At 45.8% G+C, this 27,691-nt stretch overlaps 1 protein-coding gene across 3 annotated transcripts in view; it reads left to right on the forward strand.

The window, feature by feature from the left end:
• CADM1 (cell adhesion molecule 1) overlaps window positions 1–27,168 on the forward strand; it is a 321,512-nt gene extending 294,344 nt beyond the window's left edge. Inside the window, exons 9-11 of one of the 3 annotated variants that reach the window (XM_028105876.2) lie at window positions 3,012–3,044; window positions 22,071–22,202; window positions 24,202–27,168. In XM_028105876.2, coding sequence (XP_027961677.1) covers window positions 3,012–3,044; window positions 22,071–22,202; window positions 24,202–24,320 — 284 coding nt within the window. In that variant the 3' untranslated portion in view covers window positions 24,321–27,168. Of the gene's footprint in view, window positions 1–3,011; window positions 3,045–8,929; window positions 9,588–22,070; window positions 22,203–24,201 lie in introns of those variants that run through there. The other 2 variants (XM_088017669.1, XM_028105877.2) reach the window with 2 other exon arrangements.
• The last annotated feature ends 523 nt before the right edge of the window (window positions 27,169–27,691 follow it).

Below are 27,691 nucleotides of genomic sequence, written 5' to 3' on the forward strand. Positions count from 1 at the left end.
GAGTTTCTAAAGGTAACAGCAAAATGCAGTTGAAAACTAGTCTTTGTTAGGACAATCAGGCGCTCTCATTTTTTGAGTTAATGATAAGGTGTCTAACTTATATTGGAAATTTACTCTTTGCATTTTGCCCATAGACTTTGAATGTTATCAAACAATGGAGTGACCCCACAAGTTGATTCACAGGGGTGGGCTGGCACATCTCACCAGTCTTCTGATTAAGACACCCCTAATAAATCCTACTTCACAGAGTGGCGCTCACTTCAGAGCCAGGGGTCTGTGGTTTCTGCATGAAGTCATAATGCAATTATGAAGGAGAATTAGATTCTGTCACAGTGCTCTCCTGCGGGGAGCACAAAGTCACTTCTAAAGAATTTTTTTTTTTTAATTCTTTACTTGAAATAGCCTCTGTTCAGATAGCACACCAGATGCTCTTAGAGAAATAGAATCAGAGCCTCCCCCGGCACACCCTCAAACCTCCTTCGAAGTCTGTGGCCAACCTGTCTGTCTGCTGCATTTCTCTGCTCTCTTGCTGATCATGGCTTTGCCATTTCCAGCCGCAGTGACTTGTGTGGTTTGACTCGAACATGTGTTTGCTTTTAACTGTTCCAGAAGATGTTTCCACCCCCAACCCCACCCCCCGGCAACCCTTTCTCCTCCCCTTTTGGGTGCAATTGATGGATTTCCCATCCCCAGAATGGGGAAGCAAGCTGCACTGTGGACTTGGCTCATTCAGTTTTTTAGTGCCCACAAAGAAGCCAACGCCTAGGGTCACTTAGTTTAGTTTCGTGATAAAGCGGACAGCGTGGCGAGGTAGGAAGACAGTAAATCGAGCAGTCATCGCTTCATGCTAAGATACGATTTTTGAGGGCTCTAACCTCTAGGCTTTACTCCACCTCCTTTCTTTCATTTTATGCTTATTTACCTGCTAAAATTACAGCCTATGAGAAGCACTACTGTAAAAATAACCAGCCACAGTGTTTATTTTTTTTTTAATTTTGGAAAAGAGCCAGTGCCTATCCATAAAATGTACCAGCGTGCATATAAATGTTTTGTACAAATGTGCATTTGATCTTGCCCCTTAAGTTGAAAGCACCTCAAACTAACACTTGACTTGGATGTTTAAAGTAAGGAGATGTGTCTACTGTGTCATGACAATCTGGTATAGCGATGTTACAACTGTACAATTTTTGGTATTGTTCTTTACTGCTATTTTATGCATACAGACTTGACTTGTAAGTAAGTATTGTGTTCTTATGCGGTGTATTTTATGTTTTTCTTTCCTTCATCAATTCTTCAGAGACTCAGCTATAAGTTACGTTAAAGCTGAAGGGGCTTCTCAGACTGCTGGTTGATTCTGGCTCCTTAGAAGGGCTGCCATTGTTTTGATGGTTAGAGGGTCCTGAGGAAAGCGTGCCAACTGAGGGGGAACACTGGTGTGAATTCATGTGTCCTGATTTGCAGATCAGAAGCATCAGGCTCGTTTGAGCAAAAAAAAAAAAAAAAAAGTTTGGCATTCCATTGCATTTAAACATTGCCTGTGTCGAGTCCGGAAGAGTCTTTTGGAGTCCCTAGAACTCATGAAAATAATTACCAGCTTAAATGGCTGTGTTAAGGGGGGGGGCGGGGGAACAGGTGACTACTTGCACTTTTAACCAAGAACGCCACCCCAGCTAGAGATGACGAGTCCATGTCACCATCCCTTTCTGGCCAGAAGGGGATAGTGGAAGGAAATGTACTGGAGAGGTGTAGAGCTGAACGCTAAAGCACGGCCAGATGGGTTGACTTGGGAATGAAGTTGGCCACAGGAGTGGTGTTAAAAAAAAAAAAAAAAAACTGACTGGAAAAAGAATGTGATCGTGCATTTTGTTAGATATTTATCCCACTTTCCCTCTAGCCAAAAATAAAAAGAAAATTTCTTGAGCCCCTTGAGCCATTTCCCGTGAAGAGGAGCCAGGACAGAAGGCCTGGTTTGAAGCCCAGCAGGAGGAGGAAACTTGAACAGCATCGGAAATGGAAGAAGAAAGAGGCAGACCATCGTTTCTTCCGCAGCAAGTGCATCTGGCAAGGCGAGGGCGGCCGTGTGGTCTCCTGCTGCGGCCGCGGAGGCGGAGCTCCCGGCAGCTCACCATGGCCAACGTGGTGCTGCCCTGGGGGCAAAGGGATGGCCGGATACCGTCATTTGTGGAATGTCACGTGACTGGAAGTGGCGTTTGGCAAATTGGTGTAGACTCCGGTGTGCCCATGGCGGTCTTCTGCTCTTAGGCGGTAACCCAGTGGGCGCTGCAAAGCGAAGAATGGATGCCTGGTGGCCGGGAGGTGGGGGTGGGGGGAGGGGGAGGGGGTGGGGAGGGGACCGTGCATACAGAAACTTACTGGGGAACCTTTAATATGTTCATTCCCATGGCCTCCCAGTCCATGGCACTTTCCAGCTAAACACTGCCAAAATATTAACGTGGGATGGAAAACTTGAGCTCACATGTTCATCTACAGGCATCTGAGCGTGAGCCGTAAAAGGATCCTCAAAGTGCGATTGAGTCAGTGATGCCTAATTGGCAGTCGCGCAGCCCGAGTGCCCGCATGGGCTGGCTTCCGACAGAGGCAATGTTTGAATGTATGAACCCCTTGTTTCGCCAGCCTGCCGACCAAGCTTTCCTGCCCCAGTCCTGAGCCTGGATGCGCTCAGAGCCACCGAGTCTGCACTGGTGTTTCTCCTCACTTTGCATGTTCCCCTGACTATGGACTAGCAAGGAGCTGTGTCCTGGCAAGACCCCCAGGAACCACAGAATTGACTGTTTTCCTCACTGGCTCGCAGCTTTGAGCTGAAGGCATGTCTTAAAACAGTGCAACTCACTTCAAATGCTTTTTGCTTTTCATTTATTATTGCTTGTCACGCGATGTTCTTTGAAAGCTTGCTCATATATTATCTGTTCCATTTTTTTCCATTTTCCCTTTTTTTGCATGCCGTTCCTCCTGTTTCCTCCCTTCCTCCAATCCTCTGTTCCCGTCTGTAGACACGGCAGCGACGACAGAGCCAGCAGTTCACGGTTGGTATCACGTTACTGTTTATCTACTTTCTCAGCGCTGCTGAGAGGCAAGGCAAGCCTGGGAAAAAGAGAAATGCAGTCTTCAAGGGAAACCATGTTTTGAGTAGACTGATCTCATGCACAGACTGTAATTTTGAAGGCTTGAAAGGATGTCGAGTCTTGTCATTTCTGTTGTGAGTTCCGCACCCATGGTGGCCGTCTGGGATGAGGCCAGCGCCCGCCGGGCCGGGATGCAGGAGATCCGGCTGCACGCGGCCCTTCTGGATAGAATCCCACCGGACACCGAAATACAAGGAACTTCAAAAACAAATATTGGCCTAAAAATCATGGCCTCTGGATTAAAGGCCCAGTTGCTTTCTTTGTTTATAGGCTAGAATCCCAGGTACATTTGGAAGAGGGGTCATTCACGTCACTTAATAGTTGAGGCTGTGAAGGACAGGTGAGGGCAGAAGGGTAGTTCTGCTTAAATTCACAAGGCCATCGATCTTCTCTTAATTATGTTCCCAATCATAGCTACCTCTGCAGATTCGGGCCAGTTCACTCTTAATCTCCATGTGTGCATGCAGGCTTATGCTAGTTAGCATTGGGCGGGAAGCCTCTCCAAACCAGGAGTGACACCAGATGTAAATTTTAACAGCATTAAGTGGGACTCAGAAAATCATTTGTGTGCGGGTATCTCGTAGGCAAAATACTAAAAAGCTGGTTATGGTTGTAACCAAAAAGTGATTAAAAAAGAAAATCAAAATGGCCATTGGGATGTCCTTTCTCAATTTCATCTCCAACTTACAAGGTTGGAATAAGTCTATTAACTTTTCTGTGTCTCTCCAATCAGAAAATTAGAATCATGTTTCATCTATATATGACTTTATTCCCTAACTCTAGCCCCGGTGATATGGTGCTTGGAGAAAGATACGTTAGTTAAAAATTGGGCTGAATTTTAATAATTGAGTTCGAGGGAATTTTTTGGTAAAGGGACTATTGAAATCACTTCGCCTGTTGTACAGGGTTGGAATCCGTCATCTAAGTGACCAGGGGTGATCCCCCAACCCTTTACTGGTCATGCACCTTTTAGCAAAACATATCTTCCTAGTGCAGACTGACTTTCTCAAAACAGACCTATATTTGAGGACTTGGCAGTTAGAAATCTCTAAGCGAAACCCGTCCTGTGTGAGCTGTCCCTGAAGGTCAGGCCTTGATGCTTGGCACATCACCCCCCTATGTGGGCTTCCCTGATGAGGAATTCTGAGAAAGCAAAGTGAACTTAGGTTTGGAGCAGTATACCCCTCCCTACGCCCCTCCCACCTCACCTGGCCCTTTCCTGTCACCGGCACAGAGGGAAAAGGTAAAGGGCCAGATACACAGGCAATCATGAGAAATCAATTAGGTATAAAACCTCCACTTTCTAAGGTAATGCCCCATAGTGCTTGCTACAGCTCAGGCACTGCACTCCATTAAGCTTAGTTATTTGTAGGTTTCATCATTAATTGAGCACTTCCTGACTTTTATCGATTAGTCTCAGAGCTTTAAGGCTATTTTAATGTCATTCAGGAGATTTTGTTCTATACTTTTTAAGATGCTTTAAGTTCTGAGCCTCCTATAATTGACTCCAGGGTCAAATGTAACCATAAGATTCCTGAATTCTGTGAGATCTTTGAAGAAATATTGATCATTTATCTCCTAAGACTCCAGAGTTCTATTTGCTAGGTCCCTTCGATAAAATCCATGTACTTACGTTACTCTAATGGATGTAGGTCTTGGAGTCGGGTGAGGTATTCCAAGTAGGAAATAAGTTCCCTGACCTGAAAAATGAGACATTAACTTCGGGGCCAGTTGTGGTCTAGGACACGGTTTTTGATCAGGTCTTTCTTCCTGGAGAGAAAGGGACGGTGATCTCTCTTTTGTGGTATACAAAGAGACAATTGGAATAAGACTTTCTAGCATTCCTGTGGTCGGAAACAGAGAAGCAACCACTGCCTTATTAGTTCACGGACAGCATTCGAGCCAGGGTACATGACTAGGATGTTGTTCACTGGCTGGTAGCACATGAGAAATGGCCCAGAGCCATTGGGGAGGAAGAAAAGGAGTGCCCCCCCACACACACACTATTCCTTACCAGCAGGAGGAGAGACGCGATAACCCAGGTTGGTCCCCCTATGTAGTACATGTATTAACAGATTCTCCTAACTTGTCTCTTAGCCTCATAGCATCCTCACAAAGAGGTCCCACCGCTGTCTTGAACAGCATACTCTCCAGCCCACAGCAAAAAGCTTTAATGAAAGCCAAAGTAGTATCTAGACTCTTCCTTGACGGAGGGGAAACAGTCTTCAGGTCAGTCGTCAGGGTAGAAAAGGTGATAGGATATGGTGGAAACTATGAAACAGGGGACCCGATTTCCAGAGAGATGCAGATCTGGGGCCGACTGTCTTCGAGTGAATTATGGCTAAAACTCAGCTTCTTCAGTTGAGCAACCTTTTGACTTAGATGCACTTGAGAATAACCTTGAGATGTTCATGAGAGGGATCTGGGCCTAGAAAAATGCCATGGTCGGAGAACTTGGCAACTCAAATGACAAGACAACATTAGGTCAGCCTGTCGTGGCCACTTCGTTGGTCTTAAAAGTGTTCATACTGGAGTTCCTTCTGTAGTTCTCTTTTCTTTTATAAAAACGAGAAAGAATAATTTATAAAAAGCTTTCCCTTTGAAGACTCATTAAAATACTTTATTCAAGCTTGTGTTGCTAGAGTACGTATGAAGTATACCGGTTGTTGATGTATGTTGATCATTTGTTCTTACCAATATCTGATTGGAATAAGCATGTATTGGAAGGTTAGAAGTGCATGGGCATGATTCAAAATCAAATGGATTTTCTCCAAAAAGAAACCAAACAACAATCAGTCACAATGTGTTTTTTAGGCTCTAATTGATGGTAAATGTAGAAGGGAGTGTAAGAATGGGATTTTTAGACTAGGGTGACCGAAGGGATTTTCTTTCAATAAGGATCTTGAGCACTTGTGTTTTTGGAGCTCATCCTTAAGGCCTGGTCAGGAAGAATCCTGTGTTACGTGTGCATGTTGAGCAATGCAAAAAACACTCTGCCAAATCCTGCTACCACAGGGTCTGAAATTGATGGCAGAAATGCATGAGTGACTTAAAGCACGGGTGGTGTAGTCGTTACTATGATTATCGATGTGTGGGTGCGCGTGACGGTTTTTATTTGTTCAGATGTGGGCGCTTCTCTGTGTCTTGTGCCTTGTTCTTTTTCAGCCCTGTGCGTACCCTCTCCCTTCCCCCACCCACCTCCCCTGTGTGAGGTGTTGGGTGACTGCATGCCCATGGTCTGGAATAGTGCTTGTGCTTTTGCTGCACTGCAGTCAGCTGGCTTCCTCTGGGTTGGAGGTTCTCCCTCCTCTCTCCCCCTTCCTCCTCCCCCTCTCCCCCTCCCCCTCCCTCTCCCGTTTTATGATTTTCTAGTCTACCTGTCCTTTTGCTTTCCACCTCTTGATCTATCAGAGGCTGATGATCTCATGAATTTACATATCCCAAATGAGTTTTTCAATAGTTTTTAATTCAGTATGTAATTATGGTAAGACTCAAACTGGGAACCCCCCTGAAATAATTTTTCACTTTCAGTTTTGGTTGCAAAAATCTTTGACCTGGGCTAGATACACGCTCACACCCTAGTCCGCTGCCCTTAGGTCACCACCCCCCTGAAGCTCCCTTTCCCCGGCTTGTAAAATTTTGCAAGTAGTGCAAGCCTTGCTAGAATCCTGAAAGCACATGAAATTCGAATCTTAACTTTCTATTCAATTGCGGGGTACTTCTGAAGCCCATCCGAAAGACAAATAGCCAGCAGTGCGCATTATTACAACCTCTATGTCCACCATCTGTGTATGTACCTCTCTGCACATCTCTCTGTATGAGTATACCACAGTGGCTTTCAAAGGCTGTCATTCAGTCAAGGGACTCTGCAGACATTGTATGTTCTACTCAAGAACAAAGCTAAAGAGGTTTACGAATGGCTGCAGGACCTGAAGATTGTGTTTCAGCCTTGATATGCCGTTTGGAAACAATGTGCTACTGTTTAACGGCGTGAACCAAATTTCTGCTAATGGGAAGAAGGGACAAACTCTCCACAAAAGCTGACAAAGCAGGAAGAACAGGATGACTGAGCTTTTAGATTAAAACTACCGGGGGCGTCTGAACTCTTATGGCTGGTGATGGAAGTAACAGTTTCCATAATATGGCCAAGTGATCAGATGTATGCCGCTTAGGTAAGAAAGAGACCATCGCCTACTTTTTCCTACTGGGAATGGTACTGGAGCCAGGGGGCTACATTTTTGTTTCCTTGAGGTTTTCTTTGATCGTTCTTTTATGACATTTTCTGGGGGAAAAAAAATGAAACCCTAATGAACTGAACCCACAAACATTGGAATTTTGCTTGACCTTTACCTTGACTTTATTTAACTATCTCTAGGATTTCTTGCTGTTTCTAATGTTTGAGGTTTTCCTTAACCTGGTTTAAGATTGCCACCACACACCACTTTTAGAAGCCAGCGATGTCTGTTGGAAAGGGGGAATAGCAACAGCAAAGACAGGAGGCCCAGGGTATGTGCAGCCCACCCTAGACCATGACAAGCAGAACACACATCTCCGCAGAAGAGACCTTATCGTGCCTGCATGAAATTATCACGCTCAGAATTACATGCTCAAAAAAAAAAAAAAAAATCCCACATGGACCAATAGTTAAACTTTTCACTCGTTTAACGAAGTTTAAAGAAATTTATTGGACACATTTTTTTAAAGGTTTATTTATTTATTTATTTGAAAGAGAGAGAGAGAGAGAGCACATGAGAGGGGGGAAGGGCAGAGGGAGAAGCAGACTCCCTGCTGAGCAGGGAGCCCGACGTGGGACTCGATCCCGGGACTCCAGGATTATGACCTGAGCTGAAGGCAGTCGCTTACCCAACTGAGCCACCCAGGCGCCCTATTGGACACATTTTAATCAGAAGTGACAAGAAAGGTCTTTAACAGATGATATGGAAGTTTAAAGAGAAAAACCAAGAAGGGATTTCCCACGTATTGTTAAATTGTGAAGTTTCCTTTTGCAAAACATTGTCTGCCTCATAAAATGCATCTTTGTTTCTTTGAGAAAATAAGAGGTGTATAATTTTTAACATGAAAGAGGACTACCTAAGTCAAAGCAATTCTAGGAGGTAAATTTTGCCTGTCCTCCCTTGTACACTCAGTGACTCGGTATACTCTTCCAATTATATTTATTCAAAAATTATCCAACTCTGGCCGAGCACTGTAGATTCATAAAATACAACTGTAGTGCAAAACCAAATTTAACGCCACTAATCGAAATGGCTTCCCACTTTCCGATGTAATCTGAGCGGCAGATCCAGATGATTTGGTGTATTTTAAAATTTATGCCATTAAAAATGACAGTTTCATCTTTAATGAGGTGTATATCAACTGTCTGTTGCTTTTTAATGGGAAACTTTGCGTATCAATGATATTTCATAAACATATTTGTCTTTATTTTTTAAAATTAGCTTTCTAATGCCCTCCCCAAGGAAGCAGGTGCCAAGCACTTATGTAGAATGCTTTGATATTCACTGGGCCACGTAGCAGTAAGGGATTATTAGCCTTCTGAGAACTGCAAATTCATAATTAACTACAGAGGAGTATTTTATGTTGTCCATTTATAACAATTATTCAAATAATCGTATTCATCAGTCTTTATACAATGGATAAAGCCAATTAGAAATAGGAACACTTTTGGCCAATCAGATTTCAGAACAAACGGGTAGCATCCCTTCTCAGTTGCCTCTCTGATTGATTGCATTACTCACTGCTTTCCCTTTTGTTGCCTAAATCCGTAGTTGGGGAACATCCGTGGACTCGAACCCTTCCATTTCTAATTGGCACCCGCCTTTGAACACTGACACCCAAGGATCGCAATGGAAATTCTTCAAGAGCTGATAACGATGACTTCCTTGTCACGGCACCAGCCTAGCTAACAATATTCACTTGGCTTCTTTATAAAACAACTTACAAAACCCAAGCTTTTACTGACCATTCCTACATGATTGTTTCTGTTACTTTGGGTTTGTTTGTTTGTTTTTTTTTAATAGTGCGATCAGTTTGACATTGCTTGTTTCCAGAGCATTTGTTTCCAGAGCTCTGGTTGGTAGTTCACTGAGCATCACTCCCACATCATTCATTCAGCAAATGCTTGCTGAGAGTATACTCTGTGCTTGGCTATAAGAGAAGGGAAGGATGAAAAGTAAAGACCCGCCCCTCTCCCCAAAGTCTTGCGGTTTTATAGGCCCACAAATATTCTTCCAAAATGACAAATCCCATTAGAGAAGCATTAGCAAATTGTGCAAATCAGAAGACCCAGAGCCTTCAGACAGGACTTTGAGCAGAATGTCAAGGAACTACAGGTGGAGGCCTCAGATTGTCTCACATTTTGTGGTGGTTAATGATCTTCATGAAAGGAGCAGCCTGCAAGTGAAGCAGGAGTAAGTGGAATCCGTCCCCTGGCCAAGCCTCCTGTTGTTTTTCTACCTCCCTCCACCCCTCCTTTAATTCAGATCAGAGCTAGCTGAGGGCTGGCCAGCGTTGGTGGTGGCTTGGTGTAGACCCTGCAAGCCCCCACCAGATTAGCTCCTGACCTAACTGCTTTCTCAGCTTTGAGGGTTTCATTTTTCAGGAATACCACTGATTTTTTTTTAAATTCTCCTTTTTAAAAAGTCATTTTGCAAATCAGATTTTCTGATGAAGACATAACCTGCAATCTGTAGTTAGCAGATGCTGTACCATTTTGAAATAAGTGATCCAAGATCATCATAAATTGATAATGAAATGTATTTGTCAGTATTGGCAAAGGATTTCAATTTATGGTAAAATGTGAAATAAAACTTACATACATCAGTATGTAACATCTAACTGTATTTGCATTTAAGAGCCATGTCAAAGCATCAACAGCTAACAATCAGGCTTTATTTTTTTTTTCTTTTTGCATGCTGTTATGAATGAGTGATTTTAAACATTCACCTTCATGTTTCATGTGCTTTGAAAGCGGAGACTGAGGAATCTTTCTGCCTTGATTGTGTATCAATAACAAAATGAAATGGAGAAATGTACTTATGGATTAATGCATTCAAGCTATCCAAAAAAGAGAGAGATAGCAAGAGATTTGGCTCATGTTTTTTTTTTTTTTTTAAGAAATTCATCCTCAGTTCTTAAGTGTTTTGTTTATGTCCCTTGAGGAACGAAAAGAAAAATGATTTGTTTTTACTTGTAAGGCCTTACTCAGTTGCCCAATTCCGCAGAAGAACTGGACAGTGAGGACCTCTCAGGTAAGGGCTAGTCATTAGGTAAGGCACTGCGGTGTCCAACCTGTGGGTGCCCTGTCCACTACTACAAAACGGCCATTTGGTTTCCTGGGCAGTTAACTAGCAATTGTGGATTAAAGGAAAACAAACTTTTACTAACACTTTCTTCCTCATCAGCCCCTTCCTGCCCCTGTGCTCGTGGCGTGAATATTTCAGATTGGGACCGAGGGCGTCACTGCAAGGGAGGTCAGCTCATCTTTGCATCGTACGAAGGCCACTGTTTCCAGTGGCATAAAAATAATTTTTATGCTCTGGGTGTGTAACGGTTCAAGAGAAATGTTTTGCATTACAAAGCAGTTTAAGGATGTTGGATTATGAGAGAAGATCTTTATTTTAAAAAGGAAAAAGCTACTATTGACCATCTACTTCTGTAGAATAGACTTGAAAAGCCACGTCACAGTTATCTTAGAAACACGGGGTGGGAGGGGCAGGGAGGAAGGGGGGGCGATTGTTTTGTCACACACCGTGATGTAAACTAATTATCCACCTCAGACCTTTTTCACAGCACACTGAGCTCTTGCAAAAGTAGGTTTCATGCTTGATTCCAGGATTTAGGTGTTACTAATCCAGAATAAGAAGCATATCCTAAAAAGGAGGGGGGGCGGGGAGGAGATTCAGAATGGTCAGAGCTAAACAATTACATGAGCTGCCATGATGTTGTGGGACTTCGCTGCCAACCAGCTCCAGCTCCTTAAACATTTGGATCGGTTAATTCCTAATAAATCAGTAAGAAAGCCCCCTTCCTCATCACTGTGTTGGAGGCACCAAGGGGTAGGGCTGTAGATCCTTACTCCAGCCTTTGGTAGGAAGGGTTCCATATTGCCCCTTCCTGAAGAGATTTCACTTCAGCTCCCTTGAATAGTTGATTGTGAGGTGGTGGTCCTTGACTGCAGGTTTCACCCAGTGAAAAAATTAGAGCCACCTAGTCTTTCAAAGTGCAGATTTATCGCCTCCTAGGTGCTTCTGTCAAACTTAAAAAACAGGGAGGGTGGCTTTATGTTTCGATGTAGCATGTCCCGGTTTGAGCTTAGCTGTCAGATTTTTCCACCCAGTGGAAGCCCCAAGAGGCCATATTGGGTTCGTTCACTGCTATATGCCTGTCGTGTAGTAGGCACTCGACTGATAACTTGTTGGATGAATAAGTTCCAAATCCCAGTGAATTCAGATAAATAACTAGAAGATTAGAAAGACAGCCAGCCCATCAAGGGAGTGTTTCATTTTTGCCTTTTAACTGGTGGTGTATTTAGAGAAATTACAAAAACATTAGCCTGATTTTCTTTTAAAAGAAGAGATAAGTCCTGCTCCTTGCATAGAATGTAATGCTGGTTGTAAGCAATCTGCGCTGAGTTCGTGTCCTGACCCTAAATAAAACAGCTCTGACACGGCAGCCCTGGCAAGTGGAATTTCTCAAGGATCCCAAGAAAGGACTGAGTCCCCTCACGGGCCTGATCCCTCTTGGCATAGTAGTCAGATGGGGATCACTGAGATAGGCAAAGGTAATTTTTCTCCTTTTTAGGAAAGTGGGACTACTTAGGCCATCCACCCCCTTCCCCAGGCATCATCCATTAAGGAAACACTCCAGGTCTCTCAGCTCTGCACCAAGTTAGATGCGGTCTTGCTGCAGTTCTATCCATCACCCCCGAGTCAGGAGCAATAAACCGGCAACTGTTTGTGCTCCTGATAATTTGGTTAAATGAATAATTACGTGGTACCCCCAGCCCCATCCCCTCCAGGAACGCTGCAGCCCTGTGTTGTTCAGGAGCCATAAGTCATGTAGAACACTGATGATCTATCAGGCTGGGCTTGGGCTGCCTTTGCATCTGGTTTGATGAACTAATCAAAAACTGATTAGCACCTTTGTTCAAAGGGGATGCTGATTAATCAATTACTATTGATTGTGAGCTTGGCTTCCCTCAGCAGCAAAGAGACATCTGAAGGAAAAAAAAAAAAAAAACAACCAATAAAAATTGAGCAGCTGTCGTAGTGTTTAAATTTATTAAAACAAAATACATTATTTTTTATGAAGCTGTCTTGAAATGGGTCACTGAAGGGGAGCATATTGATTGAGAAAGGATGAACTTCTCAAATTTCTGTAGCCTAGAGACTGAATTCAATTATAATACAAGACAAACAGGTTAACACCCGTCTTAAACAGCCCATCAATAAATTAGAGTAGGTGTTGCCCATTTAATGCTAAACTGTGGTAATGAATAATATTACCATCCATTTCCTGTTCTATCTGGGTAGAAGTTCCATCCGTTCCTTATTAGGGATAGATGCTGGATCCTGCAATTTCCTTGGAAATAACGATGGTCTGTCTTCTGCCCACCTCCCCCATTCACCACTGCTACCTCAGCTAATGACAATCTCATAAGCAACATATGGTGCTCCATCCTTACCCAGCAAAGCAAGTTGCCCAGCTGATCCTCCTCTTTAATCTGCATTAAAAAATTATGCTTGTGTGTAGTTCAGTGATTTAATTATTGGCAGACCTGGGGAGCTTACCCAGTCCTACTTTGAACCCTTTCATTTACTTTTTGGGTGTTAACTTTATTGACGATGGACCCAGAAGAGTTTTGAATTGTTTTATCAATTACATCTGCTCTTTCCTGGTGACAGCTGGTGGTTATTGCCACCCATGTGGAATAGAATAGCTTTAAGCATATTTATCCTTCTATTTTATTTTAAAACTTTTAAAAAATGTCTGCACTGTCTCCCTCCTTTCAGCAACGGAAGGGCCTCTGGGGACTGTTTAGCAGAGTGCATTGGTAAATATGCAGTGTGCCAGAGAATGGCCCTCCAGCACTATCAGAGCAAACCATCAGTCTTCTGTTTTTGAAGCGGAGGCACCAAGAAATTCCAGAGCTGTCATGCTTCCCCCAAAAACATGTTGTCAACTCTTGCCCTACAAATGAGAAAGTGATCTAGAAAAATCCCACATCTCCCTCACAATCTGTAGAAAAGTATGGGTGGAGGGCAAACTCTAAATGTCTCTGATAATCCATGCCAGGCATGATGGAAGACTCTAGGTGAAGCCAACTAGAGTCCCCTGAATGAATGCTGAAGGAAACATGGGCTCACAGTACAGTCTAAATATCTACTGTCTGTAGATAATGGAAGCACACAAAGGCCTTTGGATCCAGATTATCAGTTCTGGGAGGGGCTGTATGACCCTCTGGTCGTTGAGAACGTCCTCAGGGTCAGCTGAACTTGCTTGAAATGTGTGTGGAGAAACTCAATAGACAGAACATCGGGGGGTAGAGGGGAGTCTTCCTTGCCCCCACCGAAAGTGTGGCCCAGATTTGGCAAACAGGCTATTTCAGCCTCTGTGGTAGACTAGCAAAAATAATAAAGAAAACCCAGCTGGGCTGTGTAGACAAATTCAAGGTATGGCTCATAAATCTCAAGGGTAGTAGTATTTAGCTTGTATTCGTACAGTTCTTTCCAGCTCAGAAAACTCTTTCGCAGACGATCTCATTCGCTCTTCTCTGAGCACCACTGCCCTAGCTGCGTGTGCTAGGCTCTGGGCTGGGCCCCAGGCATGCGGCGGTGAACAAGATCAGCCGGGACCCACTGTGGGGTTCACGCCACAGGCCCCTGCACTCATAGCTGCTTTCTAGTGGGGCCGCCAGGCTCCCGGCATGAGAGGATGGTGGCCAGTGGCAACTGCTGTGGAAAAAAATGAAAGCGGGTAGAGTGAACCCGAGTGACTAGGGCTAGGAAGAAGTGGAGGCCAGTTGAGAACAAAAGTTCCCCACGGAAGGCCATCGGGACAGGGAGAGTGAGCCAGCCCTGGGAGGATTTTTCCTGAGCAGTCTCGTTTTGCACGTGAGGAAGTGGGGGCTCCCCAGGTTGAATGATTTCCTCAAGAGGCAGAAGTCAGAATTTGAACATGCGGGTCTTCAGGGCTCTGCAGGAAATAGAGACTTTAGTTTGAGAGTAGTTCTTCCGCTGTGAACTCCACACTTCCTCTGCTCTGGGGTCTTCTCAGGAATCCTTTTCCTCTTGGAACCCCTTGCAATTTCAGTTGTGTGCCTCAGGGGAATGAGGAGGGGAGAGTCAGGCTCTCTGGAGCCCATCAGGGGTAGAACCACATGCTGACTGACCTGGAAAGATCTCTTCCGGCACCAAATCAAGCTCTTTCTCCTTCAGAGAAGACCTTCGCCTCGGATGATTTCGGTGCCATTGTCCCATCGTCCGAAATTATAGGATCAGTTTCCCACTGAGATGGTCCTAGAGGCTGTGGGAAACTTTGGGGTCACAAAGGTTAAAACACGTAGAGTTCCTGATTTTTAAAATTCTGTGGACTACAAGGCAGTAGACTGAGAAAATCATCTCGAGTCCGTGGCAGCTTGGTCACAGCACTCCCAGGATGGGAGTTTGAAGGTCATTGGATTGCTGATCTTCCCATAATCCAACATGCTACTGTTTCCCTCATGGGGAGGAAGGAGGCCATGAAATAGAACTTTCCTCCAAACTAGAGAGTCGCCAGGCTACAACACAAAATGTGAATTCCAGTTCCACAGGTTGGACACCGCTTTGGGGTGACTTCACCATATTCATTAACCCATCCTCCTCACACCCCCAAATGCCTGAGGTCCCCAGAAGCATCTTTCTCCAGAGAGAGATTCTAGTGGGAAATGTATGTTTGGAAATACTTTACGGCTCTGTCCTCTTTCTCAGCTGTATGCTCTTTTAAGGAAAACTCTGGTTCCATCCTCCTGTGCCTTCCTGTTGCTCACAATGGGAAAGGCACACACACTTTGAAGTCCTTATTAGGAGATGAGTGGCGTGGACTCATGAGCGCACCTCCTGGCCTCTGGGGACACTAAATGTTTGGGAGGATCCCGTCCTGCTCATTAAGGCATTTCTGCCGTTGGGTAAAATAACTAAATCAAGTTACTTGAGATGGGAGAAAAATCATAAAAAATATTTGTTCTCAGTATTTAGGGGACAATAAATACTTCCAATCCTCATCCTCAGATGGTACACCTGAATCATGACCTGGCCCCGGTGGGGCCTCCAGCCTTGACCCCACAGGGCAGCTGGGCCATCAGTCTAACCCTGGGTGCCATTCTACAGAAATGGAAAATGGCCCAGTGACTTCAACTCAGCAAGTGTTGAGGGGCCGTCTCACTGTCTGAGAGCAGAGTGCTGGGTGCACATATAGCCCTTACCCCCAGAGAGCTGATAAGTATTTGCCTGGAGTCCGTAGTATTACAGAACCGGGAGAAAGCCCTCCTTGGGCTTTAATACTGCAAATTTAACTGTGAGAGCCACTTCTTGAGTGCCTATGGTAATGCCAAGCCCTGGCCCAGAGAGGCCCTCTCCCATTCGACACGCCTCGTAGAAACGACCCTGTGAAGCGTATGGTTGTGCTCCATGGCTCAGAGTGGCTGATCCACCTGCCTGCAATCACAGAGCAGAGCAACGACGGGCCACTTTTACCCCAGATCCGACCACTCTCCACTGGGCCGTGAGGGAGAGGAGGTCCTAACTCTTCTGTGTCTCCCTTTTGGGCCTGTTTCTGGAGGACAATCTATAGGCAGTGACAGCCTACGAGAGCCCGAGGCCTGATCACTGAGTAGTGACGATGTACAGCCCAAAAGCCTGCGTGCGGAACTTCTCATTTGAGTGAATGCATACCGAGCTCTGGGTGGCAGGAGGACGATGCCAACTGCAGTTTTGTTTTTTGGTTTTTTTTATGAAGATTTTTATTTATTTATTGAGAGAGAGAATGGTAGAGAGAGAGCATGAGAGGGAAGAAGGTCAGAGGGAGAAGCAGACTCGCTGCTGAGCGGGGAGCCCGACGTGGGACTCGATCCCGGGACTCCAGGATCATAACCTGAGCCGAAGGCAGTCGCTTAACCAGCTGAGCCACCCAGGCGCCCTGCAGTTTTTCTTTAAGTAAGCCTAGCGTAGTTCCTCTGAAATGTTCGTGTAGCTGCAGTTGCCTCCCTAGAATCAAATGCAGCTGAAGGGTAGTACTAGCTGTCTGCGATGCTATCTGGGGTCTTCATGATTTTCTTGCCTCCCTCCTTCCCCTTTCTAAAGACAGAACAGAAAGGTTATGTTACATAGAGGCTAGTGTGCTCCAATATATATTAACATCTTAATGGGAAAGCTGTGCATGTACTGTATACATTTACTACTCTCTGACAAGAGAGAATTAAATGTCAGAAGGATTTGTAGCATCTATAATTGAATTGGTGCTGAGAAAAGCAAATCTTAAGGAAGAATAACATATCAGGATTAGCAAATAATGTGGCATTTTGTCAGTGCATGTCATTCAGCGTGTTCCCCTTCGGTAATAAAGTTGTGCTCTTTAAAATGCACACTTATTTGTGTTACCACAAAGGGAGCTCCAGGAGGGGATGGGAATGAGTAGCTACATTTCTCAGATGGCGCCAAGTTTTTTTTTGTTTCGTTTCGTTTCGTTTCGTTTCGTCTTTGAGGTCAGATCTTGGTTTTGCCTCAGATTTAGAAAACCCGCCAGCAGGCTTGTCCTTTCTTCTCGAAAGAAGTAGCAAATAACATCAGAGTCACTAAGCACCCTCTAAGACAGACTAATTCCTCCGGTCCTAGGAAGCTGGAGGTAGCATTTCCGTTAGAAACACGGATTCTGAGAGTTTTTAATTAAACTGACTTGTCCAGCAAGCCCTCAGCCCAGGAAAAAGGCTCCAACCAAACCAAGTGACAGAACTGTTGCAAAAAGTCAAGAATCTCAACTTTTTTCCAGTCGTTCGTTGGGTATGGAAATGGCAGAAGGGTTGAACGTAGGAATTGCCCAAGCAGACCAGTATCATTAGAATCTCCGCCATGTTTTAAATGCTAATTTCTAAGGTGAGACCTGAGGTAGTCTGTAACCTCTGGGAAGAATAAACAGGTGGATTTTAGAGGAGTATCCAGCTCTCCCCAAGGAGATAGATAGCCTGAGCCAGGGATATTTGGCAATGGGAAGGTAAGCCAACCACGCAGTGGTTGTCATGACCTCTGCTATATGTTTTCACTGTGTGTTGTGTTTTGATCGGGTCATACTTCAGCTCCTCAGAGGTCGGAAACTTGGTGTCCTTTTGGCAAAAAGCCCAGCCCAGGCTGCATGGTGGGCAGGCCACGGTTGCCGCGAGCATTCTGCTCCTTGACGTCCTCTGCCAGAGTCCCTATTTCCCAGGAGCTTGTCCGGGATACACTGGCCATTCCCCAGCTAGCCATGAAGCCCTGCCTTTGGCAGCCGAGCCTTCTGGGCTTATCACAGATCCATGATGAAGGCATTCATATGACAGTTTCTGTGAGACGTCCCATGCCAGGTGTCGAAGTAGTAGCCAGAGGGACTGTGCTGTGTTGGAGAGCCCTGTTTTAGCACCGGCGGCGTGCCTGCCGGAGCTCCGCATGAAGGACGGTTCTGGCAAGTCGTTTGAGGGGGGAAAGCAAGTGGAGAGAAAGGAGTCCCCTGGAGGTGGGGGAAAGGAGACTGAAAGTTGCTCTAGCAATCACTTTTCTTGGCAGGCCCTCGGGAACCACTGCTTTTAGAACTTCCTCCTTTATGTTGCCCGTGAGGAATGGAGGGGGCCGGGTCACCTGGCCCAAGGTAAAGAGAACCGAGCAGTTGGGGGCATCCCTCTTGGGAGTCCCTTTGAAATGTTTTTGTCCTTGCGGTTTCTAAGATGCTAATTCGAGCCCAGGGTGGTTGAAGCTCTGACCCAAGCCATAGTCGCCAACTTAACATTCTGCAAGCAGCTTGTAAACGCTCACCTGGAGCCAGGTTGTTCCCAGCTTTTTGCCAAAAGAAAAGCCAACTCACGAATACTAAGCAGCTCCTGATTGATCTGTCCTTAAAGAGACTCGTGTCACATTTAGAGCCATGGACAGGGCTGCAAGAGGGGACAGTCCCGGCAGGACTGTGCCACAACCGTGAGCCCGCACAGCCTCTTCGCAGCACTCAGAGAGAGCCCCTGAAGCCCGGAACGATGGCACGATGAGGCCTAAGGTCCTCGACGTCCCACATGAAGCGACTGGGGTGACATTCGTCACTCCACGCAGACATGCTTGGTTCAAGGCTGGGTTAACCTTGATGCCAGCAGAATACACCAAACAGAAACATGGCATTTCCTCTACAGGATGACAGGGCCCTGCTTAGTCCCAGAAGTAGGAGCACTCTCAGGAACACCTGTTACTCATTTCTTAAAAGAGCAAGAACACATGACCTTCTGGGCCCAAGAGCCGCTCACTCGCCTGAGGACCAGGCATGTGTGTAAGTGCTTTCCACGCCCACCTGTCCTTTCAGTGTAGAAGCTGGAGGCCGCTTGTAGAGTCTGGCTCTTTGCTTTCCTTCTCTGCCTGATTCAGAAAAGGAGCCAAAATTCTGGAGAGGATACCGCCCAGGAAAGGTGGTGGAACCTCAGAGTGACAAGGTCTGCACCCCAAGAGGAGCAGGGTCTTTGGATGATGGTGAAAGGTACTTTCTCAAGCACTGGCGGGAGCTCTCCCTCGGTGAGCAGAACAGGAAAGGCCGGGCTGCTGCTGGACTTGTCAGAGCCATGCTCCTCCTGGTGGCCCATACTTCCTGCAGCCTCCAGCCATGTGCCCGCTGCCTCATGGTATAACGTCTGGTGCTTCTGCTTCTCGCCCTGAGCGAGGCACCAGCCCACAGGGGCAGGCCCTTCTGCCCCCGTAGTCCGTGACCAGCTTCCACCCTGTTCCCCCACCACCTGGGGCCGATCGGGAGCGCTCTGAAAACTCTCCCGCCCACTCCACACATGGAAACAAAAGCGGGGAGTGAGCTGAGGCAGGAAAGGGCGCTGCTCTTCACAGAGGACGGTGAACCCCGGGGTGGGGTGGAAAGAGGTGGTGAGGGGCTCACAAACTGCAGTGTTCCCTGTAAATTAAGCATCAGTTACCTTCTGTGTCCGTCTGCGGTAATTGAAAGCAGGAAAAATGTCTTCGTGATTCACTGGTGGTAGGAAACTTTCTTACCAAGTGAGTATCACGAGATAGCGGGAGAGAGTAACCTTATAAATAAGTATCTGTAAAATATGTATGTCCTTGAGGGCGGGGAAGATCCCTAGAACCCAGGTAGTGAATGTGGCCAAAGTGCAGGGGCGACGAGGCAGCACTGAGCACACTGAGCCCGAAGTTCATGGGGAGCAAGGACCCAACGAAGGCCTAAGGAAGTTAATCCCACAGATACGTAGCCCCTGAGGTGGTGGTGTGGATCACAGAGCTTCTCTGTCTCTCTGGCTTTCTCCAGCTTCTAGAATATTCCTGTGCCTAGGCATGGAGGAGGCAGTCTTTGAACAGTGGCCATGGGAGTGCCTTCCCCAAATGGGTTATTTCAGTCTGTGCCTGGACCCGGGAGGGCCTCTCGAAGTTTCTCTCTGCTCTCAGTCTGCCCGGGCCAGGGCCTCTCTTCAGCTCTTACCCTTCACTTTCCCCTCTCCTCCATGGCTAGTATCGCTGTTTTCCCCACCCAAGTCTAAGACCCAGGGAGTTCGTTGAAAGACTCCCTATTTTTTCAATAGGTCTGAAGCTCAGGGCAATTGGAGATTAGTTTTCATTCCCACAAGATCCCCCATTTTGACAGCTCCCTAAGGAAAACACAACTTCCTGGCTTTCCTGTTACTGTCTTCCCATCAGCGAGTCTGACTTTGTGCAGTTGGGCGAGAGTCTCCGGGATGTGAAGAGCTCTCCTCGGGCAGATACCCTGTTGGGGGGGGGGGGGAGAGGGGAGCACCCCCCTCCCACAAGCTCCGTTGTCTCTAAAAGAAAAGAAGAAGTTTCCATGGCAGAGTTCTGCCTCGTTGAGATGACTTTCAAGACACAGAGGCTGTTGCGTCCGCAGTAGGCAACACTTTTGGCCAAGGAGGGCGATTCGTCTCCACCACGTTTCAAGTCGAGCTTATTAGACAGGTTGCTGGAGGGGCTCGCACATCACAGAGCGGGCTAATTGGCTGCAGTGCACTCTGCCTCCAACCCATCTCCCTTCTCCAATTAAACTCCCATCATCCTGTTGTCCTGGGCGACCTGCTGCTACCTCCAATTTGGCATTTCTGTTTGGTTTGGGATTTTTGGGGTTTTTTTGTAGTCCTCTGAAAGGTAACTTAATGAAACACTTTAAATACTTCATTTTTTAATTTAAACTCTTTTAATTAAAGCACTTTTCATGGAACCCTCAGTCACGAGTTCTTTCCCCACATCCTTCAGTACTTAATCTCGGAGCAGAATTGGAAATATCGATAGAAAGTGTAAATCATGCCCTCCTGCTGAAAGCGTTGTATCAGGTTTCGGCTCAAAAGAGCACCATTACCTTTAGCTGTCACGGATCTGTACACTTGATCGATAAACTTCAAATATTATTAGAGGTGGAGGCTTCAGAGATTTGCTCTGTTCTTTGGAGAGAGACAGAGATAAATCTTTCTTAAAAATTGACTTGAATTTGCACTCTCCGTCTTCCTGGTGAAACGCATTTCTCTCAGGCGTCCAGCAACTGCAAGGGGGACAGATTTATAGGGCCATGTGCTTCTTGTACTGAAAGATTTAAATGGTAAATCCTTCACATATGACTTCACAAATCATGTAAAGTTAAAAGATTTTTACCGTTTCTGTTGCTGCTGTGCTTAAATTGTAAGGTACAGCTAGTAAATCATTTTAATGGAGGTGTCGTACTTGACTCAATAAAAAAGAAGACAATGGTTTGGCTTCCACTCCAAAATGTTAATGTATTAATCAACGGGAGAATAATTGTTTTTTACTACATTATAAATCTCGGGTGCCATTAGGACTTCAGCAAGGGGTGATGTAGCCACATTCCTAAATTAAAATTGTTTACACTGCCATGCATCCATTCTGCATCACCATAGCTCATTCTGGGTCCATTTTGGAGCGGTTCCCCAGCCAAACGTGTCGTTCCTCAGCTGGAAGAAGACATCCTGAGGGAGTGATGCTGATAAGGGAAAATTAATTATGCCTCGTGAAGTGTTAAATAAATAAAAGAAAGCCCATCTGTGGCAATGGACAATTATTCCTCGCTGCCTTTTTTTGAACTAGGTTTTGAGGTTTTAGATGGAGGCTTACTTACTCCCTTGTACCTCCTAAATGTAGCGAGCATGTCACCTGTCTTTAGTCTTATAAGCCTTGTTTTATCTCGAGGCAGCTGTGGCTTATGAGCTCCTTTTCCTGTGCACGTGCCTAGCGGGGGTGAGGTCGCTGGGCAGCTGGTGAAAGCTCCGGTCGCCTCCCCTCCAGTGCCCGAAGGTGCCATCCCGAGCGCCCTTAAGTAGCTGGGTTGGCCTCCTCGTTAGGATCTGCAGCTGGACACAGACGGACTGAGCGCTGAGACCAGGCCGGGACCGGACAGACTGTTTCTTCTCTCCCTGGTCCCTGAGCGTGCTCCCCATGCGTTAGCGCTCCTCGTCTGCCTGTCATGAAATTGCCTTGTGGGGAGGACAGATCGCTCCGGCCCTGGCCCGGTCAGTCTGTTCCCTCGCTGTAAGCTGATCCATCTGGCTGATCTTTCTGGCTCCTCCATTATAAAGGAAGGTGACCTCTGATCTGAAGGCAGTGTGGCCAGGGCTGCTGGTGTCTTGTAACGAGCTCTACAGCCCTGTTCCTTTTCTGATTCCGACAGATTCTCGAGCCGGCGAGGAGGGCGCCATCCGAGCGGTGGACCACGCCGTGATCGGCGGTGTTGTGGCCGTGGTCGTGTTCGCCATGCTGTGCTTGCTCATCATTCTGGGGCGCTATTTTGCCAGACATAAAGGTAAGCAAGATGCTCTGGCCGGCAGGAGGCCTCCCGTCACCACCCCCCTGCATCTGGGGACTTGACGGAGGTTTCCCCTGATAGGCGGTTGGGATTATGTGGCCACATAACCTATCGATGTTTCCCGAAACTGGGAGAGGGAAAAAAAACAGAAATCTCAGCAGCTGCTGATGAGGACTCTGAGGGTTGATGAGGAGTGCTTCTTGATTTGGATTTTTCTCTAAAAGCTTTCTAGATGTGTGATTCTGCAATCCATAATTGGGGATAGAGCAAAAATTGTAAAAACAGGGACCGAGCTGTGAGAGGTGGGGCATGAACCCCAAAGCGATCAACGTGGAAAGAACATGCCCATACCCTGCTGCTTTCTGGGAAGCAGGTGGACAGGCAGTGCTGCCTGGCCCCAAGCTCCAGGGAAGCTGGTCACAGTGGCTAGAATACTTTCTTGGTTTAATGTGCTTTAAAAGCCACATAAATATGTATTTTTTAAAAATTATCAGTGCAATTGATTTAAATTGCCATTAATCATCACACTTATCAGCTGTGCAACCTGGATGGGCAATCATCTTTTCCAGCGCTCCTCCTCTGTACCCCATGCTGCTCCGTTCCTCTTCCCCCCATCTTGGTAATTTATTCTTCCTTTCTTTGTCGGCCCTTGTCTCTCTGCTGTTTTTCTCAAGCTCTGTGCTGTGAGCTTGTGGGGTTTTCCTATAGCATTAACCGCAGGCGCTTGCCTACCACTGGAGCGTAGGATTTGGGTTTGGGGAGGGCCCCTGAGCACAGCAATGGAGGTCCAAGGTACTTGAAACCACCTCTAGGACCCACAGTGCCCGTCTCCCACATAAACCATTTGGGGACCCTCTGCCTGTGCCCAGGGGGCAGCCCATTGGGCCGAGAACGCCCAGCCTCTTGGTGCCGAGCTTCATAGAGCCAGGAAGTTGCCGCCAGAGAGCAGGGCCGAGTCTGCTCAGCAGCTGTGGAAAACGAGGGGCCAGAGGAAAGAAGGGGATAGGAGGGGGACATCTGACCGCCTGCCTGCTCAGATTTGTCACGTATGAAAACCTGAAAATACAACCAATGTATCAGCCTTTTTTTTTCCTTAAGAATCTTCGAGAATACAGTATATAACGGGAGGAGGGCTGTTCGGTTATGGTAGGCAGTGTAAGCGCTACCTAGATGTCCTACTGAGGGGCAGTCCTTGTCTCTCCCCATAAACTCTCCCGTAAATGGTTGGCACCTGCCCATGAGAGTGTCTCCAGCTTCGGAGAGTTCTGTGTGTCGTCATTCTCAAGTGGCTGTGCCAATTAGCGAATGCATGAATCCGGGTCCGGGCTAGAGTCACACCTTGAGCGAGAACCGCTTGTCCCTTAAGACAGACCCCAGGCCTTGATCACAACCGCTACGCTATCAAGCTGTTTCTCGGTCGGGGACCCCACGCTGAAGCAGGAGGCAGGAGACGGTCAGACCTGCCCGTGCGAGCCCCCGCTGATGCACAGGCGGCCATGACTCCTGAGGACAAGAGGCGGTGGGGGATGGGGGGGTCAAATAAACGAGTTGAGGCGACAGTAGAACATCATCAGGGCCCTAATTCATTAATTGGCTAATTGCTCTTCCTTGCTTTGGTCTTTAACCATGTGCGCGCACATCTCTGGTCATTGGTCCTGGCGTTTACTGTTCACACGTCAGTCAACAGCTCTCCAGCTTTCTGCATTTTTAGCTCCCACTCACGTCTTCTTCTGCCGACACCCTCTGGTCATAATCACTGCTCTAATGTCTCATTTGCTGAATTATATCGCAGCGGTTCAGTTGGAGTGGTGCCTTTGGAAGCCCCGGATCCCCATTTGTCTCCCCCACCTCGCTCTCTCCTTCCAATTGTTTTTTTCCCCTCTGCTGCCTGCACACCACTTCGGCTGATGATGGCCATAAAGCACGTTGCCATCTCTGTACCACTTTGCACAGAGGCCATCAGACAGTCACGGTGCTTTACCCCTTCATCTTTCAGGTACATACTTCACTCATGAAGCCAAAGGAGCCGATGACGCAGCAGACGCAGATACAGCCATAATCAATGCGGAAGGAGGCCAGAACAACTCCGAAGAAAAGAAAGAGTACTTCATCTAGATCAGCCTTTTTGTTTCACTGAGGTGTCCAGCTGGCCCCATTTAGGTGATAAAGAGACAGAGATGTTGGAACTTGCGAGAAATTCGTGTGTTTTTTTATGAATGGGTGGAAAGGTGCGAGACTGGGAAGGCTTGGGATTTGCTGTGTAAAAAAAGGAAAAATGTTCTTTGAAAGTTCATTCTGCTGTTTGACACCTCTTTCTTTTGTTTGTTGGTTGGTTGGTTTTTTGTTTTTTTAAGTTTTACTTCTTCCTACCAAGTCAAACTTGGGTGCTCGGATTTAGTTTGAGTAGATTGCAGAAAATTCTGTGCCTTGTTTTTTGTTTGTTCATTGCGTTCCCTTTTTTTTTTCTTTCCGGTTTTTGTGGGTTTTTTTTTTCTTTCTCTTTCCTTTGTGTGCATTTATTTTTCCCAAAAAATTTTTGGATTTTTTTTTTTTTCCAAAATCTCCCATTTTGGAATTTGCCTGCTGGGATTCCTTAGAATCTTTTTTCCCCTGATTCTGTTGTTGTTTTTGCTTTTTGTTGTTGTTGTTTATTTTTGAAATAACTGCTTTCTGTTCAAAATTCAGTTTCATAAAAGGAGAACCAGCACAGTTTAGATTTCATAGTTCAGAATTTAGTGTGTCCATAATGCATTCTTCTCTGTTGTCGTAAAGATTTGGGTGAACAAACAATGAGGACTCTTTGCTGCTACCCATGTTTCAAATACTTAGAGCAGTGAAGACTAGAAACTTAGACTGTGATTCAGAAAATGTTCTGTTTGCTGTGGAACTACATTACTGTACAGGGTTATCTGCAAGTGAGGTGTGTCATAATGAGATTGAATCTGTCTTTTAATTCTGTATCTGTAGATGGCTCAGCATAGATACCCCACACTGTCCAGAAAGGTTTGGGGCGGAAAGGGCTCCTCCTTTTTCAATGCCCTAAACAGACCTGACAGGTGAGGTCTGTTCCTTTTATATAAGTGGACAAATTTGAGTTGCCACAGGAGGGGAAGTAGAGAGGGGGGGAAAAGCTAGTTCTGCTCTGGTTATTTCTGTTCCAAACGGTTCCATCCGCCTTTCCCAATCGGCCATACTTCTCACTAATTTGTAGGAAAAAGCAAGTCCGCGTGGCGTGTGAATGACTGGATGGGACAGGGTTGGGTTTTTTGTTTTGTTTTTTTTTTCCTTTGTGCTTAGTTAAGAAGGCAGTAGGATGTGGCCTGCATGTACTGTATATTACAGATATTTGTCATGCTGGGATTTCCAACTCGAATCCGTGTGAAACGTTCATTCCTTCAGATTTGGCTTGACAAAGGCAGGAGGTACAGAAGGAGGGCCGGTATTGTTCTCACGCTGGTCTGCTGTCGATCTCAGTTCTCGAAAGGTCAGAGCAGAGGTGGAAAAACAGCATGTAGGGATTTTCAGTTACTTAATCAAAACTCAAATGTGAGTGTTTTTATCTTTTTACCTTCCATACACTAGCCTTGGCCTCTTTCCTCAGCCTTAAGAACCATCTGCCAAAAAATTACTGATCCTCGCATGATGGCAGCCATAGTGCTTAGCTACTAAAATAAGTTACCTTGAACATATCTTAGATGGGGAGCCTTGGGAAAAGGTAGAGGAGTCAAGTTACCATTTACATTTTTTTAAACAATGTGGGGATTTTCACTGAAACGTCTAGGAAATCTAAAAGTAGTCCCAAAGGACAAAAACTAAAAACTCTTACCATATGTTTTGGTAAGGCTCCAGACTCCAGGATACAGTCCCTATGGAAAGATGGCATCAAAAAAGAGATCTCTATATATATAAATATATATTATATAACATTTTCAGTGAGTAATTTTGGATTTTGCAAGGTGCATTTTTACTATTGTTACATTATGTGGAAAACTTCCACTGATTTATTTAAGGGGAAAAAAAGTATCAACTCTTTGTTATTTGAAAGTGTGTTTATTTTTCTTGTCTTTGTTTTAACCTTTGATAGAACCATTGCAATATGGGGGCCTTTTGGGAATGGACTGATATGTAAAAGAAAATCCATATTGAGCAGCATTTTGTTTTCCCCCCTCCTATCCCTAGGCACTTAACCAACACAAAAAGCCACAACGAACATCCCTTTTTCAATGAATTTTATAATGTGCAGCTCTATTCCGAGCCCTTAGCACCCATTCTGACCATAGTATAACCGCATCAAAGGGTGAGAACCATTTAGCATGTCGTTGAAAGGTCTTTTCAGTTCTTCTTTTTAGGGGGAAAAAAAAAAGCCTACCATTGCTCACAAAATTGGCATCTCATTTTTGGGACCTCCCATCTTTGTTTTGAAAAGTGTACAGTAGTGCAGTGTTCCCTGATGTAACTTTATGGCTTACAATGTTGACATGTCTCAGGTTCATGTGTTTCGATTGGTGTTTTCCGTCTCAGGTAGATTGCAAAGTGTAGGCCCCACACATTGGAAAAGAAAAAATAAATAAATAAAGCAAAAACAGGAAATTATGGGTTTTAGTTGTATATTGGTTTATGTATTTTTTCTTAAGTATACAGTGCACTGTTTGAAATGTATTGTTGAGTATTACTTTGTACAGGTTGATCACTTTTTTTAGAGTGAAGAAAGAACAAACTTGTTTTTTGTGTTTTTTAAAGGAATATAAAATAATGAAGGATGTATAATTGATGCCAAATAAGCTTGTTCTTTAGTCACACCGACGTCTTATTTTTCCCTTTAGGCCAGTTCTGTTTTGAAGGTGTACATGAACAATGTTATGGTGTAAGAAATTCCATATCCATATGTTCCCATTCGCATTTTGTATTGGTTCATGTATACCATTTTTACAAAAAAAAAAGAAAAAAAAAAGAAGTACTATAAAATATCTGTCTTCTTAATAAAAAAAAATTAATGTTACCAAGTGATCCTTTACTCTTTATGGACTTCTTAACGGACGCCGGGGCGCGAGAGAAGAGATGGGGGCCCCTGGTCCAGCTTCCTCCCCAGGGTCGGGCGCGGCACCCCCCGCCCCCCAGTGCGGGCAGCGGGTGCCCAGAGAGGCTGCCGGCTGGGTCTTCAAACTGCTTTCTCTCTCCTCCGCTCACCCTCCCTGCCCTTGCTCTCTTCTCCCCCCTCAGTGGACAGGTGGGCCAGGTGCTCTGGCCGAGAGGACTCAGCGATTTGTGCCGGTGCACGTGATGCCGTGGCGGGCCAGCCAGGATGGCCCCTCCCACCGATTCGCCACCCGTCCTCCCTCCCCACCACCCCCTTCACCCACCACCCCCACCAACTTTCCTGTGTTGGCTGCTCCACCTGTCTCTTCCTTTGGGATTTCGTGTCGTAACAGTTCATTCTGCCTTCTTCATTTCAAGCGCTCTCTCCTTAACCAAAGGACGGTGGGATC

Source organism: Eumetopias jubatus, unplaced genomic scaffold (genome assembly GCF_037043125.1).
Source record: "Eumetopias jubatus isolate StellerSeaLion01/CBP00866 unplaced genomic scaffold, mEumJub1_p1.0 scaffold_13, whole genome shotgun sequence".
NCBI classification, from domain to species: domain Eukaryota; kingdom Metazoa; phylum Chordata; class Mammalia; order Carnivora; family Otariidae; genus Eumetopias; species Eumetopias jubatus.